This window comes from Rhincodon typus, chromosome 17 (genome assembly GCF_021869965.1).
Source record: "Rhincodon typus isolate 14 chromosome 17, sRhiTyp1.1, whole genome shotgun sequence".
Lineage (NCBI taxonomy): Eukaryota > Metazoa > Chordata > Chondrichthyes > Orectolobiformes > Rhincodontidae > Rhincodon > Rhincodon typus.
In genome coordinates, this window is record NC_063348.1 from 59,448,028 (window position 1) to 59,467,221 (window position 19,194).

A 19,194-nucleotide genomic window follows, 5' to 3' on the forward strand; every position below is an offset into this window, starting at 1 on the left:
CCAGGCAGCATAAGGGGAGCTTTCCTGCTCCTCTGATGCTGCCTGGCCTGCTGTGTTCCTCCAACTTCACTGACAGTATTTTGTGTTTCTGAAGAAGGGTCCAGACACGAAACGTCAACTTTCCTGCTCCTCTGCTGCTTAGCCTGCTGTGTTCATCCAGCTCTACACCTTGTTATCTCAGTATTTTGTGTTGATTTTCTTTGGAACTTTGCATTTTGTTTTGATTTCATTTCTCACTTCGCTTTCAAAGAAGTGAATCACCAAAAAGCTGAACGTTTAATTTATCCTTTTCTAGTTCAATATGTTTGAACGTCATCTGGAAAACAAAACTAAAGTGTTATTAAAAATTTCAAATAATTAATCACTGAAGAATAAGGAGACACTGAACCTTTGTGCATTTGGATGTTTCAAAATTTGCCAGGAAATGGATGCAGATTTGGTATTTTGCTCTTAACTATATATAGCCACAACTTTTAACATTGTGATGTTTTGATCTCTTGACAACTTCCGATAGTCCCTCTCCATTCACCATATGCAGTCTAGAGTGAAAACAGTAGCAACTATCAGAAAGAAGTTGGAAAAGTCTAGGCAAGAATTCTGATCACTTTATATTCTGCACATATTTGCTAACACGATCATGACAGTAAATCGTTAAGGTCTTTCTTCATTCCGAGTATAAACCAGTCATGATGAGGTTAAACCTTCACAGCAATCGTGACATGAGATCATGCTGCTTATTGTAGCAACTAATTGAAGAGGGATCAAATGTTGGAGAACAAAGCTGGTGACGTCATCTTTTTCTAATGGCTTAGCCAAGTGTATTTCTGAATAGTAATTCCTCCCAGTTCCACGTGAGCCTTTCCCAATAAACGATTGAGCTGGATTTTGCAGTGCTAATGAAAATGAGTGCTTACCTTCATTACCCCACTTAACTCTGAACTTGCAGTCAGTCAGTTTTCTAAGCAGAATAATGGTCAAATCCAAACATTACTGGCATTCATTGCTCCTCAGAAGTGTCCTGTTGTGACTTCCACTACTCTTTCTCCACTAACCAAACCACGAACTGATAAAAATGTCTTTATGCTGTCTTTAGAAAAGTTGCATGATGATGATTGAACTTTCACTGTGTCCATAGCTACTGCTTAAATTGACCCCAAGGAGACAATTTGACATTCCACAAATTTAGAATTTTCCTGTAATAAAATTGCACACTTAATTGTCTAAGCTATATTTTAACAGCTTTAACTGATTGTGTTTATCTGAAAATGTAAATTAAAGATGAAAGATTTTGGTACTACTTTGCTGTCTGTGAATACTACAGTGTGGTTGTATACCTTGCTTGCTGACATTAATTGCTGGACACCTGTAGATTCCTTTCATTTGATGCCAGATTCTGTCAGGAAAGTGGAAATCCATGTCAAATGTCAGGTCAGTGTTTGAGGGCAGCTTTCCTTGTAGTGTCAGTTTGGTCTGGGTTTTGAGGTTGGGGGAAATCAGGAACAATGTTGAAATTGTCATCTGTTAACATGTGACAGAGCTGGCGTAAGTACTGTTTGTATAAATATCCTGAATAACCCTAAAATGTCTGAGGCAGCTGAAGCATATGATAGTAGTGTTTAAGAGGCATATAGGCCGGAAATAGAGGGATGTGACCATGTGCAGGCAGATGGGATTAGTTTAGAATGGCATCATGGTTAGCGCAGACATGGTGGGCCAAGGGGCCTGTTCCTGTCCTGTACTATGCTTCTATGTTCTATTGCTGTGTATTATTTGGGTGGTGGGGAAGGTGCCCCTTTGAATTTTGAGTAATATTGCCCCAGCACCTGAAATTAACAATCAATATTCGCTCAGTCTGATTGAGAAAGTGAGAGGCTTGAGCAAGAGGACAGCTTGTAGAGAAATTTGAGAAAAACAAAGCATGAAAAACCGACTTGAAGATGGAATATTTATAAAAGTTGTCTAGAGTCCTTGAAAATTTGGAAAGATGATTTGAAAAATGGAGTCTTGTCCTGATGTCATGTCTAGATGTCTCTACATGGGTAGTCTGTAGAACATGACCTTTAATGGGAAACACAATAATGTCAGTGCTTCATGCAATAATACACTTGTTCTTTTCTCTGCTAGGTTTATGAAATTTTAAAAAGAGCAACCTGCACCAGGGCAAAATACAGCATGGGTAAGACATTCCTTGTCCTCTTAGGTGAAAGACACGTCTGTTATGATTCATCTTTATATAAATGGCCACTAAGGCAGCCAATGAGGCTAATGTACTGTATGTCCGGGTATACACACACTCATGAAGGTGAGTACCAATGCCAGTGACAATGTAATTTGTGTAGTTACATGCAACTGACCTGTGCTGTTGTTTCTTGGCAAAAACCTTCTGCCGTGTTCTGAAATTGTAAAAAGGCAAACATCTCCACGCGTTACTTCTACACCTGGGTTCCTTTAGTCCTTATCCAAACATCTGAATAGTTCAATTGTGATAATGAAGCTTTTTATTACATGGCAAAGACTTAGCCATGTCATGTAATTCAATTCTCTCATGTTTACAACAGCATCTGTTTCCTCATAGGGATCACCAGTCTGATTGCCAGTGGAGTTTACACAGCAGCCTACCCTTTGCATGATGTAAGTAATACTGTTCCACAAGTCACCTAATGTGTTACATTCCTTGGGGTACAGCCATATTGAGCAATTGTTGAATGAAGTGAGGCTTGTGTTACTAGACTCCATGAGACTTTTGCAAAGTGTCAATTCTGGATAGCAATGGTGGATCAAAGCTAGCTGGAACCCAAGCTCAGGGTCCGATTAGAATGAAACATATAAGTCAAACAAAAAAAAACGATAATTAGTGCCTTTTGATTGCAGAACAACATTTGATTCATAACCAGCAAAAACACAACGTAACTACTGGCTTGAAGCTCTTCCAGAAAGTGATGGACATTTTGATACAGATTCCCCAAGTGCTACCATTTAAGGAAGACCATGCCTGTGGACGCTTGGATTTTGGGGAACCATTCCATTCGTTGGCCTGCTTTGCAGTGTGATGATCCACTGACTGCGCCTCAATTTCTCCCCACCCCTTCCCCAAACCCTCAATCCACCCAATACCTCCAATGTTCTGCTTATGTTGGTCTTGGGTTTTCTAACCAGCCTATTCTTCAGTTGCACCTGTTCTTTGTGGGTAGATGTTAGGGGGAATCCTTCTCATAGGGTTGAGACTCTGCGAATCATGGACTTGTAAACACTTTTCTAGATTTGTTCTTAATGTTTGGAGGTTAAATTGCTGCATTATTTTTCTCCCTCCTTTTAATTTAAATCCCTCTTGTTGCTTTTCTGCTTATCCTTTTAGCCTCTTCACTGAGTGAGCAATTAATTGTGGGATGTTTCTGCTAAGTACACTCTTTGCCTTTCACGTATCCTTTAATTAGCAACAGTGCAATATAAATTTGGAAAGTTTTCACATTTTTAACCTTGGGGAAACAGTTTTTCTGAAAAAAGAAAACTTACTTGTATGAATGGAAGAGAGGTGGAAAATGAATGCAATTTTTACAATATTAAGTCATTGCCTTTGCTGTCCTGTAGGGTCATTATGTAGGTGATTCAACAGAGCAAAATGATAGGAAGGTAAGTGAAACTTTGAACTAATGCCTGTGCTGGTACTTTAAATATTTGAGAATTTTTCTCCTTAAGTTGAATTTGAAATATCTTAATCAGTTTAACAATTTTAGTTGCGTGTTGATTAAAACAATGTTGATTATTGTTTTAAGTTGTGCTGCCTCACTATAGAGCATTTTACCATTCTTCAGTCGATATGAATGATTCCACTATTGACCATATTTCAGTGAATATGCTTTAGAGCACAGTTACATTATCTCAATTGTGGTGGCATTGGTAGGACTTAAATAGAAACAGAGCTATGTAGAGATAAAACTCAATGTTCAGGGTGGGAGGGGAATATTGTTTTGTGCTGAAATACTGTTTGGGATCTCTAAACCAATGTTTACGACTGTATAATGTTAAAGTCCTTTGTAACCACCTTTGCTTTACAGAAGTTTGTAATGTAACACAGAATTCTATCTGTTCAATTTGAAGTTTTTACAGTATATTATAATGAGACTGAAAGGAGTAAGGATATTTTGACAGCAAGAATTATTTTGAAGTTAGCGCAAGCTTTACTTGATGCTGGATTTGCTGTCTAACATGGCCATAATTTGCTGCCAACATCCATTCCACCCCAGAACAGTTTTATAATGTCATATGAGTGTTGTGGAGTGTAACACTGTTAATGTGTGGTGTCAGGCGACCTAATCTATGGGTGTTGGTAGGAAGTACCAATGTGTGGTATTTCTCACCTTTCCAGACATCTTGTGTACCGCAAAGTGCTGATTAAGATCTGAGCTTGTAGGGTCAGGTGACAGAATGGATAGCTATATGGCTGAATGGCAAACAGAATGATACAGACAATAGAAGGGAAGGATGAAGAAGTGAGCATCAATGCTGGGACCACGTTTTTAAATAGTCATTCATGGGATGTGGGTGTCAATGGTTAGGCCAGCAATTTTTGCCCTTCCCTAATTACTGTCAGGGCAATTGAGAGCCAAACACATTGAGAATCTGGAGTCAAATATAGGCCAGACCAGGTAAAGATTGGAAGTATCCTCCTCTGAAGATCCTGAGTAAATTATATAGGCTCTTCTGACAATCAGCATGGTTTCATGGTCATCATTACACTCTTAATTTCAATTTTTTTTAATTGTGGAATTTGAATTTGTCCTGCCATAGCAGGATTCAAACCAGGATCCTCCGAACATTACCTGGGTCCCTGGATTAGTAGTCCAGTGATTAATACCACTAGGCCATTGCCTCCCTTTCGTAATGTGCCTTAATGATTTAGTGTTTGGAATCAGACAGCAGAAGTCTAAATTTGGGGATATCATTAAATTGGCAATTGGGCTGTAATATCAACACTGGGGTGGATAATAAAATTTGAGTGCCTTTTAAAGTTGCAGAACCAGCAACATTGGCTAACCAAATTTCAACCTGAGTAACCCATCACGAAGTTTTATTTCTATAAGGGTAATTGAATTATATAGGAAAGCTTGAGCACTGCAGCTGATAGAGGCCATTTGACCCATCCGTGCTGCTGTCATAACTTTGCTGTTAAATATATGTTCATGCATTAATCAGATTTATCCAAAAACACATGCTGGGTTCATTTTTAAGGAGCGGATTTAAAACTATTGTTTCTGTTGTGAAATCCTGCATTTAACCACAGTTTTTTTAGATTGTAATTGGGTAAAAATGTGTCTACAGTACTTCATTTTCTGGGTGTAACCTAGTCAAATTAATAAAGGTGGTTTTTCAGTAATCTGTGTTTTGATTTGAAGTTTGTCAGTGCATCAAGATTCCACTTTCCATGAGAGATTAGATCCATGAAACATGAACTGTATTTTCCTGGGGGAATGTTCAGCGTAAACACTCCTCAATCTCCAAAGATAATTGAGTAAAATTCCAGAAGATGGTATTTATTGCTGTTGCGTTCTCAACATTGCTATCCCTGGCGAAGCCAATGTTGTCTGTTTTGACTAGTGAACCACTTGACCACATCAAAAAAACTTCCAATCTCATTCTCCTGTAGACTTGGAGAAACACAGCAGGCCAGGTAGCATTAGGGGAGCATGAAAGTTGACGTTTCGGGTCGGGACCCTTCATTTTTCTGAAGAAGGTTCCTAACTAGAAACGTCAACGTCCCAACTCCTATGCTGCCTGGCCTGCAGTGTTCCTCCAGCTCCACACTGTGTTGTCTCTGACTTCAGCATTGCCAGTTCTTGCGATCTCCGAGTGATCTACAATCTCATTCTCTGACTCCTTTTATAATGGAATTCAGCAGGTGCTTTCCACATTGAGATACAACAGGGGGCGGGGGGCGGAGGGTGTGGGGAAGATGGTGTTGGTGAAGGAAAATGAGGGAACATTTTCTAGTCTCTAGCAACTCCATATTTTGAAGAGTTCTTCAGTTCTGAAGAAGGGTCATTGAAACTGAAATGTTAATTCTGCTTTCTCTCCAGAGATGTGCCAGACAGGGGTTTTCCCAGCCATTTGTTTCTATTTCTGATTTCCGATTTCCAGTATCTGCAGCTGTTTGGGTTTGTTTTCTCCAGATTCTAAACTGTGCCTCTAGTTCTGTTTACCTCTAACATGTACAACATCTGTGAATCAGTATTTTACTTTATTCAAGTGTTTTTCTGACTGCATTGACTCATCATTGGAGCTATAGTAGGTTGCCGAGTCCTCCATGCCTGCACTACCAATTCAGTAAGGTTCTGGCTGTGGTCTCAACTCTGTTTTCCTGTCTGTCTTCCCATAACTTTTGATCCTCTTGTCTCTCAATCTGTCCATCTCAGCCTCGAATAAATTATGTCCCCCTGTTTTATTCTCGCATACCGAAGAAAACACCACCTGGTATCCACCCTAACCCAGTCCCCATTTAAATTTACCATTTCTTCTGGACTCGTGTGTACACACCAAACATTGTCAGCCTTTCTTCAGGGGGAAACCTTTCATCCCAGGAATGACTAAAGTGAACCTTCCCTGAACTGCTCCAAAACAGTTGTATTTCTCTTCAAACATGGAGAGCAAACTGACTCGGAAGCAATTTTTAATTCATTCATTCATGTAATGTGGTCTTTGCTGGCTCAGCCAGCGTTGTTGCCCATCCCTAATTGCCCCTTGAAGGTGGTGAGCAGCTGCCCACGCAGCAGGAATTTCAGGATTTTGACCCAGCGACAGTGAAGGAACGGTGATCTATTTCTAAGTCAGGATGGTGAGTGGCTTGGAGGGGAACTTGCAAGGGGGTGGTGTTCCCATGTATCCCATGATGCGTCCAATTTAATAATTTGCTTGTCTCTCAGCATTTGAAAATTTGGACCATCGTCTGATTGTACAAGTTGGTTTCTACTGACTCTGAAGCTTTGGGTCTACGTGTTGATAATTGTTATGGTGTGTTGGTGCAGGTGAGGCAATATTTTCTTCAGCTTCAGAGTGTCGTTGGGTTGGCGGTGCATGGAGCAGGGGTGTGGAGAAGCAAGATGTCAGTTTGCAGCCCGTGCAAGGAACTTTCATTGTATTGTTGTTTGTATCCATTATGGCACCTTGGTTATAAGTTTCCCTATTTCACCAATTGGGATAAGCTGCACTTACACAGCCAGCTGGAGGCTTATTGTTTGGTTTTTTGTTCCTGAGCTGATATCTTTTCAGTAAAAACCTGGACTCCCCATTGACTTGAGAATTGACTTGACAGTGAGACCACCTATGTGTGGCAAGAAATCAAGTTCCAAATGTGTGCACAGGAGCTTTGCATTAATGTAAAGTGAGTGTCTGTTCTCACTGTTGGGTGATCATGTCCAGCAGAAGAAATTATTGTTCTGTATGTGTGATATTGAATGTAAGTTGTCATTTCGAATGTCTCAATTGGACCACTCTTAGACTCCAGGAACTACAAGCCACATTTACACAACCTGTCCACAATTCAATCGTTAAAACCCTGACTGCTCTTTCCAAGAGCAATATGTTAAACCTGAATTGCTGTGTCTCCAGCTGGACTCCATTTAGAACATAATCTGGCTCGGATTCTTCAGCTGCATTATACACATGTCTGGTTTGTGCTGTATACAAAGAGCTGCATTTATGCTGGGGCCTGGGCTCCAAACTCCCAGTAAATGTCTAAGACAAGTCTGCTTCTGCTCGGCTGATTCACTTTGTAGCCAGTTGCAAGCCAACTTGCCATTCATTAGTGTGAGGTGGGCCTTCCAAAGACCGAAACCCCCTCCACAACATGTGGGACCTTCTTCCAGCTTTTAGACCCTGTTTGTCAATTAAATGGCTGCCTGAGAGCCTATTGTGACCTAGCAGTGTCACCAGACGTGGTGGCCGTTAGAGGGACTGTATGTAGTCGTCTCCTAGAGCAGGCACTGGTCTGAGCACCATCTGTCACTGCCAGGTTAGGCCCTAGCATAGGGAAAGGGGTCACTAGGTCCTGGCATGGGAGCAGGATGAAGGGAGATGGGTGAAGGAGGGACTTGTATTTTGAAGCAGACCTTCAATGGGCTTGAGAAGAATGCTGCTTGCTTGATCAGTCGTTTTCCAGATTTGGCCTGACAGTGTGGGCACTGTGCCAGCCTCTCCCACGTCAAGTAAAATCCTGATGACAGGGAGGCAGCTCTTAATGGCCATTGGTTGGCCACTTAAGGGTCACAGAAGTGCAAGCACATCCCCCACCCCAGCACCTGGTAAAATTGCAGTAAGGGCAGGTAAGCAACAGTGTCTGGTGTGGCCATCAATTTCATGGCCTGCTCTCACTGCTATCCCAACTCCCGGGATAAGGATTCCACTTTGTTTTAGAAATCCGTATCGTATGATTGGAATAATCGTAGAATCACCACTACAGTGTGTAAAAAGTCTATTCAGCCCATCAAGTCCACACTGACCCTCTGAAGAGCATCCTTTTGGAGTTCACCTTGTTCCAGCAATGTGCAGAGCAAAATATTCTGGACCTCCTATTTCTGAACAAGGAAAAACAAGCCGTTAATGTTGCTTTTGGAAATGAAAGGGCGGCACGGTGGCTCAGTGGTTAGCACTGCTGCCTCTCAGCGCCAGGGACCTGGGTTCGATTCCAGCCTCGGGTGACTGTCTGTGTGGAGTTTGCACATTCTCCGTGTCTATGTGGTTTCCTCCCATAGTCCAAAGATGTGCAGGTTAGATGGATTGGCTGTGGGAAATTGCCTGTAGTGTTCAGGAATGTGTAGATTAGGTGGATTACATGGGGATGGGTCTGGGTGAGATGCTCTGAGGGTCAGTGTGGACTTGTTGGGCCGAAGGGCCTGTTTCCACACTGTAGGGATTCTACGATTCTATGAAAGCCCTGACGGATGACGAGTCTGCTGATCATCTTAAAAATCTGGATAAAATCAGTTCAATATTTGTGAAACTAAACTTTCAAATTGAATCATTTCCTGTCCTAACACAAGAACTGACCCAGACCATTCACCAGTTTCAAAGTAGATGTGGTTGGAGGTCGGGGGGGTGGGTTGGTGGCGGGAAGGAAGGGGGTATAGTTGAGACTCCCTGCCAGAGCTAGGTAAGAGTGCGGCATCTATGTCTAATGACCATGTTCTAACCCAGGAGTTAAAGCTTGGAATAAATGTGACCTCTGCAGTGCCCAGACAATGCCCTGTTTTTGGCATGAATGCAAGCCACGTGGCACCAGAGAACTCTCGAAGCACTGATGCAGAAAGCAAAGGCCAAAACGAGTCATTTACCAGCATGAGAAGACTATAAGGTGAAGGAGCAGAATTTGGCTGTTGAGCTCAGCGAGGCTGCTCCACTATAAAATGATTGAATTTTGTATTTAACTGAGAGAAGTGAAAGAGTCCTTGACTTTTTAAATGAAGGCAATTAAGAGGGTGAGAGATCAGGACTGGTTAAAGGACAGGTCAATAGAGATGTAATTGCAGACATTTAAGGGGATATTACAGAATGAACAGAATCCATTCTTTCCAATGAAGTAAGAAAAATTTGAGGGACCTGCCATCTGTGGTTAACTGGAAATGTTAGATTGTATCACCCTGAAAGGAAAAATAACATAGAATTGTTCAGGTGACATGCCAGAACATAGCATAAAATATAAAATGCAGCAAAGAATGACCATAAATTTAATGGTGGAAAAATTAGTGAGGTCAAGCTATCCAGAAATATCAAAACCAATAGATTTTTCTGTAAAGAATTGAAGAGTTAGCAGGGCTTGTTCAAGACTCAGACTGGTGAATTTGTAACAAACAGCGGTACTGCATTTTGGAAAGGCAAATCTGGGCAGGATGTATACACTTAATGGTAAGGTCCTGGGGAGTGTTGCACTCCAAGGTCCCCTTGTTCAGCAGTTCCTTTAAAAGTGGAGTCATGGGCAGGGTAGTGAAGAAGGTGTTTGATGCGTTTAGCTTTATTGATCAGTGCATTGAGTATAGTAGTTGGGAGGTCATGTTGCAACTGTACAGGACTTTGGTTAGGCCACTATTGGAATACTGCATTCAATTCTGGTCTCCAGCTATAGGAAGGACATTGTGAATCTTTTCTGAACCCTTTCAAGTTTCACAAGGCTGTTGCCAGATTTGGAGGGTTTGATCTGTGTGGAGACACTGAATAGGCTGGGGCTATTTTCTTTGGAGCATCGGAGGTTGAGGGGTAATCTTGTAGAGGTTTATAAAATCATGAGGGGCATGGATAGAGTGAATAGTCAGGTGAATTTCCCTAGGGTAGGGGAGCCCAAAATTAGAGGGCATGGTTTTAAGGTGAGAGGGGGAAAATATACAAGGGACCTAAGAGGCAACTATTTCATACAGAAGGTGGTATGTATATGGAATGAGCTGCCAGAGGATGTGGTGGAGGTTGTACAGTTGCAACATTTAAAAGGCATCTGGATGGGTAGGTGAATAGGAAGGGTTTGGAGGGACATGGGCCAAATGCTGGCAAATGGCACTAGATTAATTTGGGATATCTGGTCAACAAGGACGCGTAGTGTCTGTGTGTTGTATGTTGCTATCCCTATGAAAACAAAGGAAGGTAGACGAATTAAATTGGTTTTCACATCAATCTTCATCATATAAGATACAAGTCACATCCCAGAAGCAGCAGTAAATTGGGAAATGGGAGGAACTGATGAAAAAGTTCAAAACAGTCAGGCATAGTCAACATGGCCTTGTGACGAGTAATCGGGTTTAACCAATCTATTGATCTTTTGAAGAAGTAGGATGTGCAATGGAAAATGGAATTGGTGAATGTACTGTACATATTCCTGGATAGCACTTTTTTTTGGTGGGATGTGTGTGTTGCTAGGTTGCCAGTGGAGAGTTTGCCCCCAATACCCATTGGTTGCAGTTTTGCTAGGCCTCCTTGATGCCACACTCAGTCAAATACAGCCTTGATGTTTGAACCAAGGCAGTAATGAGGTCAGGAACTGAGTAGCTCTAATGGAACCCAAACTGGGCGTCGCTGAGCTGCTTGATAGCACTGTTACGGACACCTTCCATCACTTTACTGATGATCGAGAGGAGACTGGGGTGAAAATTAGCTGGATTGGATTTCTCCTGCCTTTTACGTACAAGACATACCTGGGCAATTTTCCACATTGTCGGGTAGATGCCAATGTCGTAACTGTACTGGAACAGCTTGGCTAGGGGAGTGACAAGTTCTGGAGCACAAGTCTCCAGTACTATTGCTGGAATGTTATCGGGGTCCCTAGCCTTTGCAGTATCCAGTGTCTCCAACCGTTTCTTGATATCGCATGGAGTGAATGCAGGCTGAAGACTCGAATGCTGGGAACCATTGGAGGAGGCCGGGGTGGATCATCCATTTGGCACTTCTGGCTAAAGATTGCTGCAAAAGCTTCGGCCTTATCTTTTGCACTGATCTACTGGGCTATTGCATCAGTGAGGCTGGGGGTATTTGTGTAGCCATCGCCTCAGTGAGTTGTTTAAATGTCACCACAATTCATGATTGTAAGTGGCAGGACTACAGAGCTTGGATGTGATCCATTGGTTGTGGGATCCATCTGGTTTTATTTCATTTCTTTAAGATTTTATAGCAATTGGTACAACTGAATGGCTTGCTGGGCCATTTGAGGGCAGTTGAGAGTCAACCACATGCTTTGGGTTTGGAGTCACCTGTAGGCCAGACCAGGTGGGGATGGCAGATTTCCTTCCCTGAAGGACATTGATATGACATTTTATCAAATTCACTAAAGGTCATTGCCAGAAATATAAGCTTTGCTCTGGGTGTAACACATTAGCAAGGATAAAAGATTGGTTGGCTAACAGGAAGCAGTCGGTGAAATGCATCTTCAGGTTGGCAAGATATGACAAGTGCCACTGGGGTTTGTTCTGGGACTTTAATATTTTACAATTTAGTTCAACTTTTCATCCAAGCCATTTATGTATGATTGCCAAATTTTCTGACAACATTTTGCTGTCTATTTTAGTAAGTTGTGAAGAGAACACAAGCAGTTTACATAGAGAAGGGCTGAGAGTGGCAAAGATCTGAAAAATGAAGTACAATGTTGCAAAATGTGAAATTGTGCATTTTGGCAGAAAGTACATTATAAATGGCGAAATGTTGAAGTTTGAGATGCAGAGGAATCTGCGTGCACCAGTGCATGACATGCAAAAGGTTAGTTTGCAGTTACAAGTAATTAGAAAAGGCAATAACATATTGCCATTTTGTTGCGAGATTAATTGAATATGAAACTAGGGAGGTCATGCTTCAGTTATAAAGTACATTGGTGAGATCACTATGGAAGTATTGTATACAACATTGGTTACTGTTCTTTGAAGGAAAGTTGAAATGTATTTGAGGCTGTTCAGAGGAGATATACTGGACTTGTATCTGGAATGGATGGGTTGTTTTGAGGAAAGTTTAGACAGACTAGGCTTGGACCTGCAGGAGTTTAGAAGAATGAGAGGAAACTCAACAAAAACATACCATCTTGAGGGATTTGGACAGGGTAGATGCAGAAAGGATGTTTCCTTTTATGGGAGTATTTAGAATTTGGGGTCACTTTTTTTTTAAAAAGTTGAGAGTTGCCCTTAAAAATGGATCAGGTGAATTCTTTTTCTGAGGGTCATGAATCTTTGGACTCTTCCTGAAAAGGTAGTGGAAGCGGAACTTTTGAATATTTTATGGTAGCGGTAAGTAGACAGTTGTTTAAACAACTAAGGGATGAAAGATTATCGGGGTCCATGGGTATGTAGATTTCAGGTTGCACTCAGATAGCGAAAATCTTATTTGAATGGCAGGAGAAGTTTGAGGGTTTGCTGCTGCTCCTCAGTGACTGCCCTTGACATCAAGGCTGCATTTGACAGTGACAAAGAGCCCCCTAACAAAAGAAGTCCAAGGGAATCGAGAAAACTCTGCTGTTTAAAGTCATACCTAGTACATAGGAAGATGGTCATGGTGGTTGGAGGTCAGTCATCTCAGCTCCAGGACATTTCTGCAGGAGTTCTTCAGGGGAGTGTCCTAGACCTAACCATCTTTAGCTGCTTCATCAATGACCTTCCTTCAATCATAAGGTCAGAATTGGGAATGTTAGCTGATGCTGAACATTATGTACAACGTTCATAACTTGAATGAAGCATCTGTTCAAATGTAATAGGATCTAGACAATATCTAGGCTTGGGGTGATAAGTAGCAATAACATTTGTCCCACACAAATGCCAGGCACTGACCATTTTCAATAAGAGACAATCAAACTATTGCACCAAGTCACTCAATGGTGTTACCATCACTTAAACCACCACTATCAACATCCTGGGGGTTACCTCTGACCAGAAACTAAACTCTACTCTACTAATAGTAGACGTGTTGTGGTCAGAGGCTAGTAATCGTGCAGTGAGTAATGCCATCCCTCTTCACAGTCTACAAGGCACAAGTTGGGAATGTGATAGAATGCGCTCCCACTTGGCTGTATGGGTGCAGCTCCAACAACGCTTGAAGTTTGACACCATCCATGTGATAGCAGCCTGCTTGATTGGCACCACATATACCACCGATGCTCAGTAGCAGCAGTGTGTACGAGCTACAACATGCACAGCTGAAATTTGCCTGAGGTTATCAGACAGCACTCTCCAAACCCACGACTATAGTCAGTTCTGCTGCAATGCAATTGTTGAGTTCCAGCGCAACATTGTTATAGAAAATCACCATAGAAATAATGGGCCCTGTGGAAAAAGCTGGATTAGGGGCAGATCACCAAAAAAAATCACTCAAAAGCCTAACAGGATAGCACAGTTTGAATAAGCGTTTAATTCATATTTCATGTTAAAATTTATTTTTATTTCATTATCTTACCTTAAATGCCAAGATGACTCGATGGGGAAGGAGGTTTTGAGGTTGCTCTGTTGTTAATGCAGGGGCTGAGGGTCATCATCATCAGCATTACCACCTTCAGGTGCAGTTGTTGCAGGGTTAGGGTGAAAAATAGTCAATCCGGAAGAGGATGGCTGTAGATCATTGTCTTCTGACTGTATCTTGGGGGTTGGCCTAAGACATCCAGTTTTTGCTGCTTTGCCCTTTACCTTCTTTCATGAAGCTGTTCATAGACCTTATTCCACGAACTGCTATTCTACTGCATTGTAATTGTCCTCCAAGAGCTGCAACTGCTTCTTGATCTCCCTCAGGATAGAAGACAAAACAAGTGGAAATCTCACATGGTGCTGCATCCTGGACTTCAGCTTCTTCAGCTTCAGCTTCCACTTCCCCCTCAGGACAAGTTGTAGATCAGCTGTGGAGAGGTCTTCACAGTGGGACTGAAGCAGCTCTTCAACATCCCCACTCCCCACTTCTTCAAATTGCGTTATAGGCAACAGCAGTTCGTGTTTCAGAAATAGTGTTCCCCTATTTGTCAGTCACGAAGCCAATTGGCTTTGCGAGAACATGTTATAGCAGAACCGACTATACTTCCATCTAGAAGGACAAGGGCAGCAGATGCACCCCCTACAAGTTCCCCTCCAAGCCACTCACCATCCTGACTTGCAAATATCACTTCCTTCAGTGCTGGGTCAAAATCCTAAAATTCCTTCTCTAATGACCTGATGGGTTTACTTCGAGCGCACGGACAGCAGTGGTTCAAGAAGGCAGTTCACTACCACTACCTTCTCGGGGGCAGGTGATAAATGCTGGCCTAAATCCCATGAATGAATAAAAAAGGAAATTTGTCACAATCCAGATTACATGCCCGCAGATGAAGAGTCAACATAACCTCTATGCGAAAATAGAGCTAATGGCAGTGCAAGCATTTCTTACACACGGCCAATGGAAATACTTGTACCCATTGGAAATGGTAATGTATGATGCAGCAATCCCTGCCAAACATAGCACATACAATGGCTTGGAGATTCCATGTCTGACGGAAGTCTTTCTACATAACCACTCCCCTCGGTGATCACAGATATTCCATGTTGTGCACACCATGGATCTAGTGATGAGCAGCCTATGGTGGGCATTCCCATGACCATTTAACAACCAAACATCCAATGGAAAGGTTCAGTCCAACAGCCAACTTTAATGGCATGTGGAAACCAGCAAAATTGCCAGTACAGAATCTATAGGCTGAAAGACCACCTCTGTGCTGTGATTCTGTAAAATTGTAGGAACATAACACTTCAGGTTAGGATTAGACCATTCAGCCCTTCGCACCTGTCCTACCAGTTAAGATCCTGGTTGTGATCTCAACTGCACTGTCCTGCCTGCCCTCAATTCCCTTGTCTCTCAGTAACCTATCTAACTCAGTCTCAAATAGATTTAAAAACAAATTGCTGGAAAAGCTCAGCAGGTCTGGCAGCATCTGTGGAGTGAAGCAGAGTTAATGTTTTGGGTCAAGTGACCCTTCAGTCCCGAGGGAAAGGTCACTTGACCTGAAACGTTAACTCTGATTTCTCTCCACAGATACTGCCAGACCTACTGAGCTTTTCCAGCAATTCCTGTTGACGTTTCTGATTTTATACTATCAACAGTTGTTAAACACCCAACCTGCAGTACTCCCTGCTGAAGAGAATCTTACGTTCTACCAACTCTCAAAACCAATAAAAAGCTCTCTGTCTGTGTCATAAGAGAGACTTCCTTTTCTTGTCAAGAAACATCCCCAAGTTTTACTCTGCCCCGCAAGCTGGAACGCTTTCCTGGTATCCACTTTGTCCAGTCCGTTCTATCAAATGCCCAGAATAAAGACTGTAGCGAGGGCAAACACCAAAAGGGCCAAATTAGAATCACTGTCCAACTAAAAAAAACTGAATAATTCTGTTGCAAACAGAACCAAGGGTTAAGATAAAGCAACCAAACCAACATTCTGAAAGTGTGCATCAGCCTCCAACAAAGATCATTAAATCTGGGTGCATAAGCAAGACACCAATGATTTTCAGAGATTTCTACACATTACAGTTGTGCAGTAATTCATTAAGACATGTTGTTTTCTTGTGTTATTTAGTCTGATTCTTTATCCTTAACGGTTAGGTATAAAGGGATTTTGTGATGAGGGAATGTGTACTTTTAATCAAATATATCCTTCTGTACTACCTCATCAGGATATCATGTCTTAGTCCCGTCACAAGAAGGAGGAGTGGCATCTGATAAACTACTTGGATATTTTGGGACTCTTCTCTTTGGAGAAGAGAAGGTCCAGAAAATCTGAAATATTTAAAATCATGAGGGGTCTGGACAGAGTAAATATTGAGAAACTGTTCCCATTGCTGAAAGGATCAGTAATGGAGGGCTGAGATTTAAATAATTTGTTTCTTAAAAGCAAAATGATGAGGTGTGTATTTTTCCACAGTGAGTGCTTCGCGTCTGGGACGCGCTGTCTGTGTAAGTGGTGGAAGTGGGTTCAGTTCAGGTATCCAACAAGGAACTGTATCTTTCCTTTTTGAAAAGGAGAATTGTGGAGGGCTATGGGGAGAAGGCAGGGAATGGCACTGTGTGAGATGTTTATTGAGATTCAATGCAGGTATGATGGGCTGAATGGCCTCCTGCTGTACTATAACAAACATTTGATTCTGTTCACCTGGCCCCCTATCCCTACCATTAACTACTGCTTTATCAATCTCTGTGATTGATAAATTTGCCTTGAAGAGAAGAACATTGACCTGTCATCTTGGGAAGGCCATTTTAAGTGGCAGAAATAAAACACAACTGAGATATTAGGAAAAGTTAGTGAAATAAAACCCACACAATGGAGAGAGAAAGAATCGCCAAGATGGAAGGGAATAGTGGAAATGGCAAAGGAGAACAGGCTCCTGTGATTGTACCTGGTGGAAATAAAACGTAGCAACAGCTAATAAACGGAGTTCTGAAATGACTGGGTTGTTGTCATAAGTTAACTTGTGGTGAGCAGTCAATTGATCTGTTGTTGGCTGTAAAGAATTGGCATTGGTCCACCAGCCTTTTGTCTCCCCAAATGATGGGAACAAACTGAATGTCTGGGGTGATGTTTGTCATAAAATTTTAATGCCCTACAGTAACTGTATTTAGAAGAAATGCAGTTCAAAAATATTTAGTCATTCTGGTAATGTGCCAAGCAAAATTCATGTTTTTCTCATACTTTGTTTTTTTTTTACTCTGCATTGTTAGTGTTATTTCATCTGAACTTGCAACTCCTCCCTCCTATTCGCTCCAAACCCTTCAGGCTCAGTGTCTCTGAGCAGATGTAATTATTTCGATAGGCATTTAAGTGCATACATCTGAGAAAATATAAATATCATTAACATGATGTTTTATCTGAACTATACTGGAGTTGAGATACCAAGGTGTAGAGCTGGATGAACACAGCAGGCCAAGCAGCATCGGAGGAGCAGGAAGGCTGACGTTTCGGGCCTAGACTCTTCAGAAAATGAGTTGTGCAAGTTCCAAAAAGTCTCTTCAATTTCCATTGGTCCTGATATATAACAATTGCCAAAATCGTACGCAGTACTGATCATGAAGTGACTGAAAAGTATCTGACATTCACCAGCTCAATTTTGAAAAAACAAAGCACAAAGCAAAACTAAGCTGTTTTGTTTCTGCTGTTTTTCCACTGCTATTGCAGCTAACAACTCGTTTTGAAATGTTAGTGAAAACAAATATCAGCTGACTTGTAAGTACCCATCAAAATAATGTCTGTTACAATAGAGAAGATAACACTTTTCTGAAGAAGGGTCCCGACCCAAAACGTCAGCTTTCCTGCTCCTCTGCTGCCTGGCCTGCTGTGTTCCTCCAGCTACACAGTGTTATCTCTGACTCCAGCATCGGCAGTTCTTACTATCTGCTACAACAGGATGTGAATCTAAAGGAGCCACATTCTAACATTGATAACTATTCCAGGGCCTGCAGTGAGACACTGCAATGTTGGTTGTTCAGAAAAGTATCCTGACAATGTAAAGTTTGTATGGAAAAGGAAATTTTAATGTCATAAACAGTTGTATTAATTTTCACATAGATTAAAATCAGGAAAGGATTAGACAGGCTAGAGATCTTTGCTGTGAAATGGAGGGACTTTATTATGGAGAGGTTGAGTAGATTGGGCCTGTATACAATGGAGTTTACAAAACTGAGGTGGCTTTATTGAAACAGATAAGATTCTTAGATGACTGTATCGGCGCCGCCCCATGCTCCCATGAGGAGCTCAAATGGTTCATTAAATTTACTAACACCTTCCACCCCAACCTCAAGTTCACCTGGACCATCTCTGATACCTCTGTCCTTCCTGGACCCCTTTTGTCTCCATCTCTGGTAACAGCCTCGAAACTGACACCTATTTCAAACCCACTGACTCCCACAGCCACCTGGACTACACCTCCTCTCACCCACCTTCCTGCAAGAATGCCATCCCTTAACCCAATTCCTCCGCCTCCACCGCATCTGCACCCAGGATGGAGTGTTCCACACCCGAACATCCCAAATGCCCTCCTACTTCAAGGACTGTAACTTACCACCTCCAGTGATCAAAAATGCCCTCAACTGCATTCCTTGCAGTACCCGCACTGCTGCCCTCACACCCCCTCCCCATAAAAACAAAAACCGAATCCCCCCCCCGGTCCTCGCGTATCACCCCACCAACCTCCGCATCCAGCATATCCTTCTCTGCCACGTACAATCTGACCCCAGAACAAAAGATAGAGATATTGCCCTCCCCTCCCTGTCTGCCTTCTGTAGGGAACACTCACTCCGCAACTCCCTTGTTTGCTCCTCGCTCCCCACTAATCCCATCACACCTGACACCTTTCCCTGCAACAGCAGGAAGTGCTATACTTGCCCCTACACCTCCCCCCTCCCCTCCATCCAAGGCACCAAACAAACCTTCCACATCAGACAGAGGTTCACCTGCACATCCGTCAATTTGGTCTACTGTATCCACTGCTTCTGATGTGGCTTCCTCTACATCAGTGAGACCAGGTGTAGACTCCGAGACCGTTTTGTAGAGCATCTGCACTCTGTACGTGACAAGCGGCAATACCTTCTGGTCGTGAAACACTTTAACTCCCCCTCCCTGGACAACATGTCCATCCTGGGCTGCCTCCAGTGTCACAACAATGCCACTTGTAAACTGGAGGAGCAGCACCTCATTCCGCCTTGGGAGCCTACAACCCAATGGTCTCAATGTGGATTTTGCCAGTT

The 19,194-nt window shown here is 42.3% G+C and overlaps 1 protein-coding gene across 7 annotated transcripts in view; it reads left to right on the top strand.

Moving 5' to 3' along the window:
• The window catches only part of ano1a (anoctamin 1, calcium activated chloride channel a), a 159,881-nt gene that overhangs the window by 79,029 nt on the left and 61,658 nt on the right, over positions 1 to 19,194 (top strand). For all 7 annotated transcript variants that reach the window (XM_048607149.1, XM_048607145.1, XM_048607143.1 and 4 more), the window contains 3 exons: positions 2,125 to 2,176; positions 2,576 to 2,631; positions 3,589 to 3,630. In XM_048607149.1, the coding sequence (XP_048463106.1) occupies positions 2,125 to 2,176; positions 2,576 to 2,631; positions 3,589 to 3,630 (150 nt within the window). The remainder of the gene's footprint in view (positions 1 to 2,124; positions 2,177 to 2,575; positions 2,632 to 3,588; positions 3,631 to 19,194) is intronic.